At 44.6% G+C, this 18,994-nt stretch overlaps 1 protein-coding gene across 3 annotated transcripts in view; it reads left to right on the forward strand.

Annotated features, from left to right (window-relative positions):
• The first annotated feature begins 5,856 nt into the window (after positions 1 to 5,856).
• The window catches only part of TCP11L2 (t-complex 11 like 2), a 40,766-nt gene continuing 27,628 nt past the window's right edge, over positions 5,857 to 18,994 (forward strand). The window contains exons 1-3 of one of the 3 annotated variants that reach the window (XM_061417193.1): positions 5,862 to 5,946; positions 15,475 to 15,618; positions 16,074 to 16,263. In XM_061417193.1, the coding sequence (XP_061273177.1) occupies positions 16,107 to 16,263 (157 nt within the window). In that variant the 5' untranslated portion in view covers positions 5,862 to 5,946; positions 15,475 to 15,618; positions 16,074 to 16,106. Of the gene's footprint in view, positions 5,947 to 15,474; positions 15,619 to 16,073; positions 16,264 to 18,994 lie in introns of all 3 variants that reach the window. The other 2 variants (XM_061417192.1, XM_061417194.1) reach the window with 2 other exon arrangements.

The raw sequence follows: 18,994 nt of genomic DNA on the forward strand, positions 1-18,994 counted from the left end.
CTAACACTCCCTGCATTAGAAGGTGAAGTCTTAACCACTGGACTGCCAGGGAAGTCCCCTGCTATTTTAGAAGCCCTTTCCCCACTCCATTCAGTTCAGTTCAGTCACTCAGTAGTGTCCGACTCTTTGCGACCCCACGAATCCCAGCACGCCAGGCCTCCCTGTCCATCACCAACTCCCGGAGTTCACTCAGACTCACGTCCATTGACTCAGTGATGCCATCCAGCCATCTCATCCTCCGTCGTCCCCTTCTCCTCCTGCCCCCAATCCCTCCCAGCATCAGAGTCTTTTCCAATGAGTCAACTCTTTGCATGAGGTGGCCAAAGTACTGGAGTTTCAGCTTTAGCATCAGTCCTTCCAAAGAACACCCAGGGCTGATCTCCTTTAGAATGGACTGGTTGGATCTCCTTGCAGTCCAAGGGACTCTCAAGAGTCTTCTCCAACACCACAATTCAAAAGCATCAAGTCTTCGGCGCTCAGCCTTCTTCACAGTCCAACTCTCACATCCATACATGACCACTGGAAAAACCATAGCCTTCACCAGATGGACCTTTGTTGGCAAAGTAATGACTCTGCTTTTGAATATGCTATCTAGGTTGGTCATAACTTTCCTTCCAAGGAGTAAGCATCTTTTAATTTCATGGCTGAAATCACCATCTGCAGTGATTTTGGAGTCCCCAAAAATAAAATCTGACACTGCTTCCACTCTTTCCCCGTCTATTTTCCATGAAGTGATGGGACCAGATGCCATGATCTTTGTTTTCTGAATGCTGAGCTTTAAGGCAACTTTTCACTCTCCTCTTTCACTTTCATCAAGAGGCTTTTCAGTTCCTCTTCATTTTCTGCCATAGGGGTGGTGTCATCCGCATATCTGAGGTTATTGATATTTCTCCCGGGAATCTTGATTCCAGCTTGTGCTTCTTCCAGCCCAGCATTTCTCATGATGTACTCTGCATAGAAGTTAAATAAGCAGGGTGACAATATACAGCCTTGACGTACTCCTTTTCCTATTTGGAACCAGTCTGCTGTTCCATGTCCAGTTCTAACTGTTGCTTCCTGACCTGCATATAGGTTTCTCAAGAGGCAGGTCAGGTGGTCTGGTATTCCCACTCCACTGGGTGCTTCAATTGATTATTTTTCTATTTTTTATTTAAATATATTAAAAATTTTTTTTACAATATTGTGTTAGTTTCTCCGTAAATCTTCATCCATGGTTGAACAGGACTGGGAAGACATTTAGAAAACAGCTGCCTGCTGGCCTGGAGGTGGAGTAGAAGAGCAGGGCTGTCTTGGCTGAGCTCTGAGCCATCACCTCTTTGACCTCTCACAGATACTCCTTTGAGCTTCAGCTCCCTTTGGCCCCTCCCACTTCTGCCCAGAGTCTTCTTCTCTGTTGGCCCTCACAGTCTTTTTTGTTTTCCAGGAGAGGACTGTGTTTCCCAGGTAAGTGGAAAGGACTCATGGAAGAGGGTAAAGGAGAGTATTAAGGCTGGTTTTCTTTTTAGTATGCTATGTATGATGGTAGAGGCAATTGGAATGAGAAATAATCTCCAATTTTACACCAACTCAGTTCCGTGGAGTCAGGGGAAAAACTGGGTTTGGTGTTTTGAAAACTTGATCAAGAATCAACATTTTGTATGCCTATGGTTGATTCATATTGAGGTATGGCAAAAACCATCACAATATTGTAATTACCTCTAATTAAAATAAATAAATTAATTATTTTTAAAAAAGAATTGATATTTTGATTCACTCTCAAAACCAATGATCTAAGTCTGCCTTATATTCAAGACCAAAAGAATAAATAATGACAAAATCTGTCCAAAAGTTGTGGTTAAATTTTGAACATGCAGTGATTGATCATCTAATTCATATTTTAGCCAAATTATTTCCCTCCCTTCTACTTTCTATTGCTTTTTTCCCCACTTTATCGATTTTTAGTCCTTCTTAGTACCTTAAGATAGACAAGTGAGAGAAAAAGAGATGGAATTCCATTCAATAACATTTTCTGTTTACACCGAAGTCATATATTATGTGAGGGGTTAGGTTCTAAAGAGAGACCATAAGGTAAAAATCATGTAAAGTCAAAGTTATCCTTGAAAATTCCTCAAATGGACCATAAGACCTAGGAAACATCTAGTTTTGTTTTGTTTTGTCTCCAGAATTGAAACTGATTTATGGGGTTGGTTTGTTTTTGGCCACGCTTGTGGTTTGTGGGATCTTAGTTCCCTAATCTAGTGTCCAACTTGGGCCCAGGGAATCCCTGGAAGTCCAGTGGTTAGGACTCTGGGCTTCCACTGCAGGGGACCCGGGTTTGGTCTCTGGTTAGGGAACTAGGTTCCCACAAACCACTTGGTGCAACCAGAAAAACCCAAAACACCAACAACAGAATCAATATGATCTGGCCAGGGAGTGAAAACGAGTCCTAACTACTGGGCAACAGGAATTCCTGGAAACAGATAAATGTTTCTTCCCTTGAGCATTAGATAAAATAATTGACTAGTATTTGGGGATGGATTAAAAGGGAAGATAAGTACCTTCAAACATTAGACTCATATTCTATATGGTGAAGTCAGGACCAGTGACACCATTTTCAAGGTCCCATGCAAAATGAAAATGCAGAGCTCCTTGTTCAAAAATGAGTGAGGATTTCAAGTAGGCAGCAGCAGAGCTTTAAATTAAGTATGAGGCTCCTCTAAGCATGGGGTCATGAGCCACTGCATGCCCAAGAAGCTAGCGTTGGATAAGGAGCTTGGACCAGTAATGAGAAACTTGGAAACTGACATCAATTCAGGAAGCGAAGCCTCACAACTCTCATAAAGAGAAGAAGGGGTTAACATCACTGCTGGGGTTTCAACCATGCTTTTGTGCTCCCTACTCCACATCTCATTGATGTCAGGTTGAATTTGCATTACGTTGTTGCTGGGAAAGATTTAAGGCAGGAGAAGGGGAAGACAGAGGATGAGATGGTTGGATGGCATCACCTACGCGATGGACATGAGTTTAAGTAGCTTCCTGGAGTTGGTGATGGACAGGAAAGCTTTGTGTGCTGCAGCCCATGGGGTTGCAGAGTTGGACATGACTGAGTGACTGAACTGAACTGAGATCAGCACACGATGCAACCCCACTATAAACGTTAAGCTGCTAAGAGGTTGGAAATCCACATTAAAATTACATTTTTGGATCTTCTGATTTATTCAAGGATTCACTGTAACTTAAAACTCAGATTTAAGATGTGTCAAAAGAAGTCTTTAAATTTTTTTGCCGAGTAAAAATGTCGATCTGCCCTGAGTCATCTGCCAAAGGCAATATCAAATTCAATCTATTGTGTAATTTACAGGGAAAGCAAACTGCATTACCATGAGTTCTCGAAGTGCTTCAAAAAAGAAAAGTTAAAAAAATTAAGTATGATAATATGTCTTCTTCACATAAACAGCTAATTATTTTACTTACTAAAGAGGTTGCCTTTTCAGATTTTTTTTTTTTTTTCGGAAGGTCATGAACTAATCTGTGCAAGGAGGATTTTATTTTATGACAGCCTGGACTCTTTGGGTAAGAATATGATACAAGGCTCTCTGTTTTATTTTAAGGAAGCTGCCTAATATTTTACAGGACTATATTTCTCCAAAGTGCTTTTATATACAAGCCAGTCTAAGGGCAATTGGTCAGGACGTTTCCTGACCAAGAGGTTCACTGACCAAGAGGTTTCCAGGTAGCAAGTTATTTAATGTTGATGTAATAGAAGATTATTTTTCCAGGAGATTTTTCTCTCTGGCATGGGTCTCTGATGCTACCCTACCTTTTATGTCTCAAAGTTCTCACCCCAGCAGATGCTGAAACTTGACTCATCTGTTTTGACAAAAATTGCTTCCTTGTGGCTTTGAGAATCATATATTTGAGCTTTAAAATACATGCCATGCCCAGGATCAGGCGGCTGGTGACCCAGGTAGATTGAACAACTCTCTTGACTCATGCTTACCTGCTTCACATTATGTAATATGGCAAAACAATACTTAACAAGCTCCTGCAAAGCTAACAAAGAAAGCAAAGCTGCCATGTGTCATTGTCACAGTGTCCAGAAGTTTGGGGGATATTTTTAGTTACTCTTTCTGTTGTGGAGTCTCTAGGGTGGTGATGGCAGTTGTGTGGTGGTGGTTATTTGGCAAGAATTGAAATTAGAGGCTTCTGTCAACCTGACTTCTGATTCCAACAAACGGCATAAGCTAGGTTCATAGGAAATTACCAGGGTGGCAACAGCATTTTCTCTTTAATCTCTTGATTTGTACCAAGTTGTGTATTTTAGAAGAGAGGAAAGAGTGGCATTAGGAGACACAATACAAATTTATTCAGATCACCAGCTAAGGTTGTTCAGAGTGGTTTGCCAAATAGTTTCAGCATCTAGCACTGATTGAGTGTTTACTGTGTACAACCCTAAGCATTTCACATGCTTTATCTCATTCCATCTTCACAATAGCCCAGTTAGATAATATTTTCTCACTGACCAAGATATCATAGTAGTAAATGTCAGAGGGAAGGTTTGAACCCAAGATAGGGCCATTTTTTAACACTGAATGATTCCATCTAGGTCCATCCTCCTTTATTTATTTATTTTTTGCACCCCACCCCCTCCATCCTCCTTTAAAATGTTGCCTGTTTTTTTTCTCCTACTAATAGAACCAATTTTCCCTCCACCAAACCAGACATGATTTCAGCACTAAATGGAAGTACTTGAGGCTATACAAAAGTCACTTACATTCTTGCATGAAACTATCTCTCAAATAACCCCCAATTTACACCTGGCAGAAGATGCAGTTTTCCTGTGTGCAGCTGGGGGAAGGGTGTAGACTCGGAAGCACACCCACAACAGAGCAGAACTGTAGGCCTGACCGCACAGAGCTCCTCTGGGACTGCTTATTTACATTAACCACTGTCGAAACTTCTGAAACTTTTCTCGGAGATAGGTGTTGCCAAGAACCCTAGGGGAAGTTAGATGCTTTATCTTTTGCTCGCATACGAAGTTTACGTCTTCAGAGAGCGTGGGTGGGTGTGACTCCCAGGAGCTAATCGTCCTGTCCAGTCATATGCAAATCTGGACTCCTGTTTCTGTGGAGGTGCAGACACAAACATAGGTGACAATTTGGTTGCTGACGTGCGTGGGAATGCACTTGCCCAGTAGAGGGTTAGATTGTCTCCGTGTAGACCGTGTGATAGTGGGAACTTAATTTGGATCGCCTGGTCTAGATGAGGGGTGTTTGGGTCGTAAAAGTTCCACCTGCAGCCAGGCAGCTTGCTGCATTGCTCACGATGGTGTGGGGCCCTGTAGACCAGTGGGGTCAATCCAGGGCTTCACGGGACTGTCCGCGGGCGGCTCCGCCCCGCCCCCAGAATCCCGGCTCCGCTCGGTTCCCCAGCGCCCCGACTGGCCCCGCCCCCAGAGCCCCAACAGGCCCCGCCTCCAACACCAGGCGCTTGGGAGGCGCGGCTGCCCCAGTTCCGTAAACACTCCTCTCCCCGCCCCTAGCAGTACACGGACTGCACCACTCGCAGCCCACGGCGGGGAACCGTTCCCTCTGGCAACCAAAATACCCCCAATCCAAGCTCTCCTGGCTCTCTTTCATTCGAAGTTGAGGCTGATGCTTTCTATAACGGTCAGATCTGTCAGAACTCTGACATCAAAGCTGAAGTGCCCTAGGTTTACCCCTCTCCTTGATGCGGTTTTCCCCCCGCTCTCCGCTTACGTGGTGGCCACTCCGTGGCTGCCTCTCTAGAGTCCCTCCTGGCCCTTTAAATACCGCGTGGGGGGGGGGGGGTCGGGGAGGCTGAGGGTTATTGGACTTGTGAGTTTCCAAGGTGTTTGTGTGGTCCTGGGCGAGGGAACACTCAAAGACCCCTGACGAGGAATCCTTCAGTCGTCTTTCTCCTCCGCCTGTCTTCGTGCCGGAGCCGGTGTGTACCATCCCCGGGGAAGGGGTCGCGGGCTCTGAGGTGACGGGCCAGATTGGCAGAGGGGGACGCGTCACCACAGTAGCTGCCCGTCGGCCTCCCCCACTTCATCTCGGAGCTGCGTCCTGGGACCCGCGGCCAGGGGCGGTAGAGCCCGGCTTCTCGCTTCCCCACCCCCCTCCCCATATTCCTTGTTTGACCTAGAACCGCCGTCCCGCGTGGGAGCGGGGCGAGGGCACCGAGTGGCCGCGGCGGGTGTTGGGGCGGCCGCGGGCTTCGGGCCCTGGAGGGGCCGGGGTCGTGGCTGCTTGGCCTCTGTTTACCTCCCGCTGGGCCCTTGCCAGCGACGGCGCCACGAGCGGCTTCCCACCATCCGGGCTCCGGGAGGAGGCACCTTGTAGCCCGCGACCGCTGGCCCGGCTGGGGTGGGTGAACCGAGCCGCGGTCAGGCCCGGGAGGGGCTCCGATCGTGTGTTTGGGGTTTGTTGCCGGGGTTTCCTCGGTACTCGCCTCGGCCTCCGCTGTCCCCTCCCCCAAGGGTTTGTTTTGACAGGAAACGTGCTGCTGAAGGGGAGGGGCGCCCAGGGGACGTGGGCGAGGGTTGTGCAGATGCGTTCCCAAGACGGTACCCTCAGTTACCCGGAGGAGGCGGGACATGCGGGTCAAGCCCGGGTTCGAACCCCTGAGGCCCTCCGGGGTGGTTTGTGCTTCCCAAGGCTGCTACTTTGGATGGTGCCACTCCAGGTCACAGCGATGGTTTGGGGTGGCACGTGGACGAACATGGTTAAGTGTTTTCATTAGTGTTAAGGAAAACTGTTCCGTTAAACCGAGCGATTTCACAGTGATAGAAAGTTTCCTTTCAAAGCAAATCTATTTAAATACAAAAATCTCGTCCAGATAAAGAGAAGTGTTTGCTAGAGCACAGGTGAGGATTGAGATGTGGAAACAGACGTGAAGAGAGGTCGTCAAGTGACTAAGTCTTGGGAAACATCATCTTGGATGGTTATCCTGTTACTTTGACGTTGAAGAAACTAGAGAAGCTGTCTTTGTCCCCAGTGGGCCCCTTGGGCCCCAAGATCCCCGTGGTCCCATGGTCTCCAGCCCAGTCAAAAACCTTGCTCTGTCCAACCTGCCAAATTTAATGAGGCTATGGCAGTGGTTCCCACTTTAGGGGTGCCCAGCCTGCCTTTTCCTCTTGCCTCCGGGGATTTCATCTATCATCCTGGCAGCCCCTGGAGGTTGCCTGACTTAAAGTAACCCAGGGCTGAAGATACCCAGTCGTGTATGAAGCAGCTTCAGTGCCCTTTTGTGGAGGGTTGAGGGCCCAAAGGAGGAAACAGGTACTAAAACAGGTCCACCAGAGGTGGGAGAAGTGTTTTCAAGTGTGCACAGTGCCTAGAAATCTTTCCCTGATGCTGTAATGTTATGGGTGGCACGAACATTTGCTTTTTTAAAACAATGATTGGCTTTGTTGGCCTTTATCTAGCCCTTTGTTGGCTCTAATTTGATGAAGACCAGTATTCTGTAGCTGAATGAAACAGGCATCTACCTCTCTGCTCTATGGTTTTTGCTTTGCTGCGTGTGGATAACTCTTTAGCACTGCTATTGTTTAGGAGTGGTTCTAAAGCAGCACTTTGCAGAAGATGAAGATTTCCCATATCATCTGCAGGGTTTTCTTCAAAGTCCAACCTGACTCCTGTGACTCCCTACCCTTTACGACAGATATATGAATGCTTGTCCTTGCACGTGACCTTGATTGGGTCTTGAAGGATGATACCTGCTAGATGTTTCTTGAAATTTTCTCTTTTTCATGACTTAACCTTAATTGGCTGGGTTCCATTCCTCAGGGCCCTGCTGGATAATCTGAGTAATTCACTTCAAAATGCTTCTGACTCATGCTAGCTATAAGCAATTAACCCCTTTGATAATATTTGAGTTTTACAGAGGGATTTTGCAGTTCATAAAGAAAGGCTCCCTGATGGAGGATTTTCAGTCACTGTAGTGCGGTAGGTGAGAATAATTTTGGTCAATGAACTCTTTCAGTGATGCCCTTCGTGGTATGGCACTTGAGCAGACACCCTGGGGGGAAGGTCAGCTGGTTATCACATGTGCAAGGCTCCATGTGGTGATGGATAGATCAGTTCAGCAGCATGGGAGTGGAAAGAATGAACAGTTCTCCACATTTTCTGTAGGCATCCTAGAGTGGTAAAGAGCACAAGCTTTAGGGATCCACTGCCTGGATTAGAGTTGTGCCTCTGCCACTGCTGTGAACCCTAGAGCAAATTATTTAACCTCTCTGAGCCTCAGGTTTTTCCCTCTAAAAAGAGAATAATGATGATTCTTTTGCTAACAAGGTTATAATGAAGATTCAAGAAGATAAAACATTTTAAGCACTTATTATAGGGGCTGAGTCATAGTAAGTACTCAATAACTGTTACCTCCAATTGTTATTTTTTGCTACCAGTTTAGCATTAGGAGGGTGGAAAGTTACAATGTGCAAGTTTCCTTAAGCGCTGGGACTGTGAGTCTTTGCTAATTTGAATTATTGGTGCTTTGGAAATGGGTTGAAATAGGCACTGGAAATTGGAGGAAGAAGACATAGCTTCTTCCTGAAAGGAGTTTAACATTTAGTGGGGAGACAGATTTGCAGATGACTATCTTTCCATGACCACATAATGGGAATATAAACAATGTGACTGAGACAGAGTAGAAAGGTAACCCAAGTTGTCTTGTGAATAGTGTGACTTAATTTGTTGATCAGTGATTCTCACTGAGCTCTTGCTCTATCCCAGGCAACATCTAAGCTCTAAAATGACTAATAAATGGAATGAGTAGGAAACTCAAGGAAGGTCACTTTGAAGTTGTAACATTTGCTTTCAAGTCTGAATGACAACAAGGCTCCAACCACACAGAGATCAGGGAAAAGAACATCCCACTGGAAGGGAATAGCAGGTACAAGTGCTCCAAAGAAGGAAGTTTGGCATGTCAGAGTGACCCAAAGAAAGCCATTATGTTCAGAATACGAAGAATTAGGGGGAGAATGGTAACAGAATAAAGTGGACAAAGGCCAAATCACAGAAGGATTATAAACCACTGCCAAGAGACCTTGTAGGAAAAGGGGACCCACCTGGAGAAGAACACTTAAAAGGGATTTCTTTTGCCTTTTCTGAAGGGTTCTGGACAATTTCTTGTTTTATTCATTAGGCACTGTTCAAAAAGGACATTGGGAAAGTTTGACTGTCTAGAAGAGATTTTATAATAGAGTGCTATCTAAGCTAACATAGCAGTGGGAACAATCAAGATCTATGGGATCTACGGGATAAATAAACTATATTTATTATTTAAAATAAATAAAACTATGGGAGACTGGACTGTTCTGAATGAGACTTGAACTTTTAGTACAGTACTTCTTCTTCTAACCTTTTACTTTGCAGTCATTTCAAACTTACAGAAAAAGTTGCAAGAACAGTACAAAGAACTACTCCCTATTGTCTACCTTTTACTCATATTCACCTATTAGCATTTTGTTCCATAGGCTTCATTGTTTTCTCTTTTTCTCTCATTTGAATCATTGGAGAGAAAGTTGCATGTATCATAGGGCTTTATTCCTCAATGCATAATCACAGCATACTTATCAACTTCAGTAAATTTGACATTATAATACAGACAGTAGATTCAAGTACTGTAACTGTGTTGTCAACTGATGCAATAATGTTTGTTATAGCATTTTTTAATTTGGTACAGGATACAGTCTGGGATCATCTACTGCCTTCAGTTGTCAAGTCTCCTTTCATTATCCTCAACCTTTCTTTGTTTTTTATGACACTGACGTGTTTTAAAAATTAATAATTTCTAATAAGAATAAAATAATATTTCATATCTGTCAAGCACTTAGTAGGAGTTTAAATACATAGACTATTTCAATTACAACAATTCTATAAGGTTGATAATACTGCTGTCCCCAATTCATCAAGGGTAAATTCCCTGTCTCCAGTCTATAAGTATCACGAGTTGAGATAAAGAATCCAGTCCTCCTGGCTCCAGAGCCAGTGTCCTAACTGCCTTGGTGACATGTGCATGGCGACTGGTGGATCTTTGCAGTTCTGAACCGGTGCAGGATCATTTGCAGGTAGATTTTGCTGCAGAAAGAAAATAAGAAAGTAAAGTCAGTTATCTGGACGCAGCCTGAGGATCACTAGCAAATTAAAAATTGATTTCCCCCTTATATGTGGTGAAATGCAGGATGAGCCCCTTCAGGTCTCTGTAACTTGTTCCCTCTTCTCTAAAATGCCAGTGGTCATATAGCTATTCATTCCCCAATAAATATTTAAGTGCCTCATGCCTCCCAGTCATTGACCTTGGAAGGAATGATTATACTGCCTTTATTATTATAAAATGTGGAACAGTACAATGAAAAATGTGATTATTCTCTTTGAATAGTGATACACCATAGTGCTGGAGGCTTTGTTTTGGTGTTACCTCCTCTCTTCACATTGACCTTACCTTTGGCCATTGAGTAAATCCTCCCATGTGGGATGAGACGTGGTGCTCCCGGAAAGTTGTCCAGTTAGTTTGTGAGTTGCACTCATGAAGGTTAAGTAGATCTAGTTTGTCGGTATTAGAAGCATTACATTTCTTAAAGAAACAACCTGCTTTTGTTGTCACTATTCTAAGAGAGAATCCAAAACAGCTTTAAAGGCAGTCTACTTACCCTTAATGCTTTTGAGTCAAGTAGCTTTGTCCCCAGGTGACCTATGTGGACACCTGAGACCAAGAAAGGTAAGAGCAAGTATGAAGGAACTTGCAGAAGATTATACCATGATGCACCATTTGCTTTTGATTTTTGTATTTCAAACAAATGCAAGAGTTCTGCCCTAGGTCAACTCCCAGTCTTTGTTATCTGTAGGAGAACATGCTTTTATCACCATGGAATGAAACTGTTCTTCCCTCCAGAGTTTCTAATGCCTAAAATGATGATAATAACAACTACCGAAGCAAATAATACTAACAACAGCAAACATCTGTATCCTGTTTACTCTGTATCAGACATTGTTCCAATATACACTGCCTGAATGAAATCTCTCACCAACCCTATGAGTTAGGTATTATTAATTTGAGAATGCAGGCCATTTCTTTTGGCCTCAAAGAAGTTTCTGCTCAGATCCATGAAAACCCAGTTGTCTTGTAGAGGCTTCTACCAATTAAACAGGATTTCTGAACATTTTGACCCTTTTACATTTTATTTACATCCCCTATGCCAGAAACTCTACTTCCAGTGAATTGTTGGAAGAAAGCAAGCTGTGTATGTGCTATGCTCAATCACTTCAGTTGTGTCCAACTTTTTGCCACCCTGTGGACTGTAGCCCACCAGGCTCCTCTGTTCATGGGATTTTCCAGGCAAGAATACTGGAGTGGGTTGCCGTTCCCTCCTCTAGGATATCTTCCCAACCCAGGGATTGAACGTTTGGTTCCTGCGTCTCCTGCATTGCAGGCAGATTCTTTACCCACTGATCCAGCTGGGGAGCCTGGAAGAAAGCATAGTTGCATGTTATTGAGCATGTCTGCCATGAAACATTTGATTTCTCAGAACTTCTAGTGATGTGATGCTTCACAGAACTCTGGGTTTATATAGCATTTTAGCAGTTCCTCATAAAAGGCACCTGATAGCTGGTCCAACCCCCTCAGAAAAATGAGGTGAAGAGAGCAGATGCATAGTGGGTGAAGTCATGCAGCAAATCAACAGCAGAGTCAGGCCTCACACCTGGCACTTCTACCTCCCAACCTGGAGCTTTTCATTTTTTAAAAATCTTTGTACTTAGCTGCCTCGTTAAACACAATTAAGAAACCTATGAGGTGTGCCATTCAGCTGGAGTATAAAAATGAAATGGACAGTTTTAGCTATTAACCTAGTTCATAAATTCCAATGGATGAAAAGCTTTTATTCACTTTTACCTAGAAAAATAGCCAAAGTGAAGAGAAATGATCTCAGAGCATCATGGCACAGTTGTCACAGTTGAATGAATGAAAGAAATAATAAAGTGGAAGCAGAGCTTAAGGTATTCTAGTTTAAGAGTATGACAGGACCAGGGAATATTGAGTCCTAAGCCTCATGAGGCAGGTAGAGGTGGTAGGTTCTTTGTTCCAGGCCTTAACCTGTGCAGCAGCAGGTCTGTAAATGTGGAATATCAGTTTGCAAATGTTCTGGTTGCAATTGTACCAGATGGGATTCGGGGATTCCGATTCAGCTGACACCGAATGAATGCTTGTCACACACACTTGACACTGATGGTGGACGAGACAGTTCCTGCCTTAGTAAGGGGAGTCAGAAGTAGCCAGGGGAGGAAAATAGCTATGAGAGTCTAAGTACTATTGGGCAGATACCGGAGATGTGCTGCAGGTGGACAGAGAAGAATGCCCTTAGCTCTGGCCGGGCGTAGAGGGAGGGCTTACCTGGTTTCCTTTCCTTGAAAACCAGCATTTTCGAGAAATGCCACCCATGAGAAGTAAAATATTGGCAAAGAGAGAAAGCCAGAGGGAAGGGCAAGCACTGCATTTTGGGACTTGGGGATTGGTGGAATTGAAAAGATTAGAGTGGACCATTTTCTTCTTCCTCTAGCCCCAGCCACACCCACACGTCCTTCTATCAGATGGGAGTTAAAGTGCAAGGCTAGTTTGCCTGGGGTAAAGTAGGTGAGCCCACCACTGAGAATGCCAGGGGTCAGACCTTTCGTACCCTGTGTCCAAGATGTTTGGTTTTGGGACTCTGGGAGTAGTGTCTCTATGGGGAAGCTTCCTGGCAGCTGCAGCACCACCCACTCCTTCCCCATCAGTCTGCAGAGGCAGCCTCTGAGTTGGTGATTTTCTGTTTGCAAAAGTGGAGGGCTGAGCAAGGGTGCATTTCTACAGGTGGCACGACTGTAGAGACTGCTTGCCTGAGGCCAAGGGCAAGTGCCCTTGACTTCTGACCTTCAGTAAGTCCCTCTTAGGCCCATCCATTTTGGTCATCACCCAAAGGATAAAAAAAATAGCCCTGTTTCTCTCAGCAAAGGCTCAACTCCTCTACTTGGTCCCCAGCCTGCCTCTCCTTTCTGGTGCTTCCTCAGCAGTGCCTTGGTGTCCCCTTCCTTGTCCTCCAGCATCTGACACACAGCTTTAGGTAACTGGACTTCAGAGCCACGAGAGGATGGCCTTGCATATTTTGTTCACTGTTACTTTTCCCTGGGCTGGTGCACTGTAGGCGCTTAATACATTTGAAAGGGACCATTCGATAAAAGACAGAAATGGTATGGACCTAACAGAAGCAGAAGATATTAAGAAGAGGTGGCAAGAATACATAGAAGAACTATACAAAAAGATCTTCATGACCCAGGTAATCACGATGGTGTGATCACTCACCTAGAGCCAGACATCCTGGAATGTGAAGTCAAGTGGGCCTTAGAAAGCATCACTACGAACAAAGCTAGTGGAGGTGATGAAATTCCAGTGGAGCTATTTCAAATTCTGAAAGATGATGCTGTGAAAGTGTTGCACTCAATATGCCAGCACATTTGGAAAACTCAGCAGTGGCTCCAGGACTGGAAAAGGTCAGTTTTCACTCCAATTCCAAAGAAAGGCAATGCCAAAGAATGCTCAAACTACCACACAATTGCACTTATCTCACACACTAGTAAAGTAATGCTCAAAATTCTCCAAGCCAGGCTTCAGCAATATGTGAACCGTGAACTTCCAGATGTTCAAACTGGTTTTAGAAAAGGCAGAGGAACCAGAGATCAAATTGCCAATATCCGCTGGATCATGGAAAAAGCAAGAGAGTTCCAGAAAAACATCTATTTCTGCTTTATTGACTATGCCAAAGCCTTTGACTGTGTGGATCACAATAAACTGTGGAAAATTCTGAAAGAGATGGGAATACCAGACCACCTGACCTGCTTCTTGAGAAACCTGTATGCAGATCAGGAAGCAACAGTTAGAACTGGACATGGAACAACAGACTGGTTCCAAATAGGAAAAGGAGTACGTCAAGGCTGTATATTGTCACCCTGCCTATTTAACTTCTATGCAGAGTACATCATGAGAAATGCTGGGCTGGAAGAAGCACAAGCTGGAATCAAGATTGGCGGGAGAAATATCAATAACCTCAGATATGCAGATGATACCACCCTTATGGCACAAAGTAAAGAGGAACTAAAAAGCCTCTTGATGAAAGTGAAAGTGAAAAAGTTGGCTTAAAGCTCAACATTCAGAAAACAAAGATCATGGCATCTGGTCTCATCACTTAATGGAAAATATATGGGGAAAGAGTGGAAGCAGTGTCAGACTTTATTTTTGGGGGCTCCAAAATCACTGCAGATGGTGATTGCAGCCATGAAGTTAAAAGACGCTTACTCCCTGGAAGGAAAGTTATGACCAACCTAGATAGCATATTAAAAAGCAGAGACATTACTTTGCCAACAAAGGTCCGTCTAGTGAAGGCTATGGTTTTTTCAGTGGTCGTGTGATGTGAGAGTTGGACTGTGAAGAAAGCTGAGCGCCAAAGAATTGATGCTTTTGAACTGTGATGTTGGGGAAGACTCTTGAGAGTCCCATGGACTGCAAGGAGATCCAACCAGTCCATTCTAAAGGAGATCAGTCCTGGGTGTTCATTGGAAGGAATGATGCTAAAGCTGAAACTCCAGTACTTTGGCCACCTCATGCGAAGAGTTGACTCACTGGAAAAGACCCTGATGCTGGGTGGGATTGGGGGCAGGAGGAGAAGGGGACGACAGAGGATGAGATGGCTGGATGGCATCACCGACTCAATGGACATGAGTTTGAGTAAACTCTGGGAGTTGGTGATGGACAGGGAGGCCTGGCATGCTGGGATTCATGGGGTAACAAAGAGTCAGACACGACTGAGCGACTGAACTGACTGACTGAAGGAACTTCAGGCATTTCCAGGCATTCTATGGGTAGTTGTGGTTTCATGTTCCGACAGTTTTAAAACCTCAGAGAACCTCATTGCTGGTTCAGGTTTAAAGACACTCGATGAACTCTTACTGTCATTACTATCTATTCAGGATTTGAGGTGCCTTTCTCCTCGCGCCTGGGTTTCCCCTCAGTGTCAACTAGCACCACACTCATGTATCAGGGCCAGCTCCTTCACAGGCGTGGCTGAGGATCCTGGGTTCTGGCCTGAGCATCCTGCATACCCCAGGTCTCCTTTCCAGGGAGTGACTGGGCCCACTGCCCTGCCCTGCCCTGGAAAGCAATCTGAGGTCCCAGAAACAGCCCTGGATGTGGAGTCCAGGGACTGGCTTTGTGGCACAGCAAGTCTCCCAGAGCCTGTTCTCCCCCAGCCTGTGAACCAGCATCTTTGTGCCTGCTTGTTCATTGGGTGGCTGTGGGTACTTGGTAAATTATCAAGTACAAACCAAGGATTGGGCCTTATGCTGTATAGTGTGGCAGTTTGTGGCCACACTGCCACAAACTGGATGAGGAAAACCTATAGACTTGCCAGCCAGAGCTGTTACTTAGTAGCTCCTCTTTCTCCAGGAGACTCACGACAACTAAAGAGACTGATTTCAAAAATATTTTATGTAAAACAAAGACAGAGGAATAGTAATAGCTAACATGTGAATGCTGTGCTAAGCACTTTAATAAGATGAATCCTGTTTCATCTTCAAGCAACCCCATGAGGTAAGTCTTTCAGCCCAGCTTTACTCTGGAGGGAAGAAGTTGAGTGACTTCTCCAAGGTCACCTGGCAAAAGACAGAACCAGCTTCTAACCTGGAGCCCCACACTCTTAACTCTTACCCCTTACCCTCCCACGCTTCAGCAGCCCTCAGAGGAGAGAGTATGTGCTCTGTTTAAGGATCTGTTCTTGGATCTGTTCTTGCTGGGAGCTGCTCCATGTTCACACTGAGTGTGTCCTGTGGGAGCTCATACCTGTGCCTCTGGAGTCCCTTTCTGAAGGCAGTCTTGCAGGCCTAGTGACAGGCTGGCCTGGGTGCCACGGGAGGAAGGAGGTCATGTGCTGGGGGCCTTTCCAGGGCTGTGACACAGAGGACGTGGCTGTCTATGCTGGGAGAGGCACGGGCACCACTGACGGAAGCACCGCGGAAGGCTGACGCAGGGTCTGTTTGTCTGTGCAGGTGCTGTCTCTACCCACACTCCCGCGACACAAAATGCCCTTCAATGGTGAGAAGCAGTGTGTGAGCGAGGACCAGCCAAGCGATTCCGACTCTTCCCGGTTTTCTGAGAGCATGGCTTCTCTCAGTGACTACGAGTGCTCCAGGCAGAGCTTCACAAGTGACTCCTCCAGCAAATCCAGCTCTCCTGCCTGTAAGCCGACAGGGAGCACAGCCTGGGGGGTACTGTGCATGGTTCTAGACACACATGTTTGTTTTTTCTTTTAATCAATATTTTTAAAAATATTTATTTATTTATCTGGCTTGGCCAGGTCTCAGTTGCAGCCTGCAGGCCCTATTTTTAGTTGCAGCATGTGCACTCTTAGTTGTGGCATGTGGGATCTAGTTCCCTGACCTGCCTGGGATTGAACCCAGGCCCCCTGCATTGGGAGCATGAAGTCTTACCCACTGGACCACCAGGGAAGTCTCTAGATGCATGTTTGAGTGAGAGCAAAGTCCTGACTTCCCTTCCTTTCTAGACATACTGGAATGTCACTGGAAGGGCACCCCAGCTGTCTTGTACACACTCTCAGCAATAAATAGCCACTGAATATTAAAAAGCAGAGACATTACTTTGCCAACAAAGGTCCATCTAGTGAAAGCTATGGTTTTTTCAGTAGTCATGTATGGATGTGAGAGTTGGACCATAAAGAAAGCTGAGCACCAAAGAATTGATGATTTTGAACTGTGGTGTTGGAGAAGACTCTTGAGAGTCCCTTGAACTGCAAGGAGATCAACCCAGTCAATCCTAAAGGAAATCAGTCCTGTATATTCATTGGAAGGGCTGATGCTGAAACTGAAACTCCAATACTTTGGCCATCTAATGTGAAGAAGAGACTCATTGGAAAAGACCCTGATGCTGGGCAAGATTGAAGGCAGCAGGAGAAGGGGATGACAGAGGATGAGATGGTTGGATGGCATCACTGACTCAATGGACATGAGTTTGAGTAAGCTCTGGGAGTTGATGATGGACAGGGAAGCCTGGCATGCTTCCCTATGAGGCCATATGGTCTCAGAGTCAGACAGGACTAAGCAACTGAACTGAACTGAAGTTTACAGTCTGTCTGTTTTTATTTTCGTCACTGTTTCTGATCTTTGGTTTGACTATAAATCAGGTCTTCCAACCCCACCCTGTCTTCTCTCTTACTTGGTGGAAAACTACTCCTCAAGATATTTTTTTGAGTCACATTCAAGGAAGAATTCAAATCAGTCCTTTCTGATTTACATGGAAGGAAACTTGCCCCAATTCAAGGGTCAGGCAGGAAGTGAAATAATCTAATGGGTTTCCTGCTGATTTCAAAAACTGTTGTGCAAATCACCCCAGAAAAGGGGTGCCCATGAGGAGAATTACTACACTAGGGATGTGAGAGTTAAAAGATGGCCATGGAGACGTCTTTTTCCTTTTTTGTGTGTGGACGCTAGAGATGTGCAAAGCAGCGTATTTGTCTTTTATTTATTTATTTTTTTAGCTTTTTAATTGACATTTTATATAGGAAATATAACCTCTTAAGTTGTCAGTGCAAATGCAGAGAGACGCAACTAACATTTAATATGATCAAATGCCCCCTTTGGAAAAAGCTTGTTCATCTGTATTTAAGTTAGTACATTCTCATTTTTTAAAACATGGAAAAGTAGATAGAAAAGAAAATATTGCCCTGGTAGGCTGCAGTCCATGGGGTCGCGAAGAGTCGGACACGACCGCGCGACTTCGTTTTCACTTTTCACTTTCATGCATCAGAGAAGGAAATGGCAACCCACTCCAGTGTTCTTGCCTGGAGAATCCCAGGGATGGGGGAGCCTGGTGGGCTGCCATCTCTGGGGCCGCACAGAGTCAGACACGACTGACGGGACTTAGCAGCAGCAGCAGCAATGTCACTCAAAGATGACAGCTGTGACAGTGTTTTGTCGTATTTTCGTTCTTCACATAGACATACATGTGCACATGTACTCTTTTTGCTTACTATTATAACTAAAACATTTACTCATGATAATGTATTTTTAAACATTTTTATGATTGCTAAGCTGCTAAGTCACTTCATTCATGTCCGGCTCTGTGCGACCCCATAGACAGCAGCCCACCAGGCTCTCCCGTCCCTGGGATTCTCCAGGCAAGAACACTGGAGTGGGTTGCCATTTCCTTCTCCAATGCAGGAAACTGAAAAGTGAAAGTGAAGTCGCTCAGTCCTGTCCAACCCTCAGCAACCCCATGGACTTACTTTATCAAGTGAATGTACCATCAGTTTATTTAACTTCTGTTTATCATTGGGTATATAGTCCATTTCCTTTTCTTTTTTTGCTTTACAAATAGTGCATTATGAACATTGCAGTGCATAAAGCCTTTCGAGGAATTCCTTTGTATATAATTAGATTCCTGGACTAAAGGGTACAGACATTTTCAAGGAGAATGTTAATGGGGAAGAGAATTGGCAAAAGAATTTGTTAGCAGCCACCCAGCTTTCAGTGCTTTTTCTCATTCTTTATACTATATACGGGGTTGACGTCTCTAGCAAGGCACCTGAGCGTCCTGAAAAAGGATTTTACTAATTGTGTACCACCATTCCTTCCATTCATTCCTCCTCCTCTTCTTCCTCCTCCATCTCCCTCTTCTCCACCGTCTCCTTGTCTGCTTCTTATTTCTGAAATTATTTTAGATAGCAAAGCATTGGTGGCAGTCAGCATTATTTAAGGCAATGGTTTTTAATTAACAGAAGCTGAGAGTTCCAGGAATAATTTCAAAAAGACATGACTTACTAGAGTAATTTTTGAATAATCTTTTTCAAATAACTGAAATAATTCTTTACTCCCTATTTCCTACTGAGAAGTAGATGATCAACTTATCAGATTTATTTTAATTATCTGCGTTTATGGAATTTTTGCCATGTTCC

The sequence above is a fragment of the Bos javanicus genome, chromosome 5, assembly GCF_032452875.1.
Source record: "Bos javanicus breed banteng chromosome 5, ARS-OSU_banteng_1.0, whole genome shotgun sequence".
Classification (NCBI taxonomy): Eukaryota; Metazoa; Chordata; class Mammalia; order Artiodactyla; family Bovidae; genus Bos; species Bos javanicus.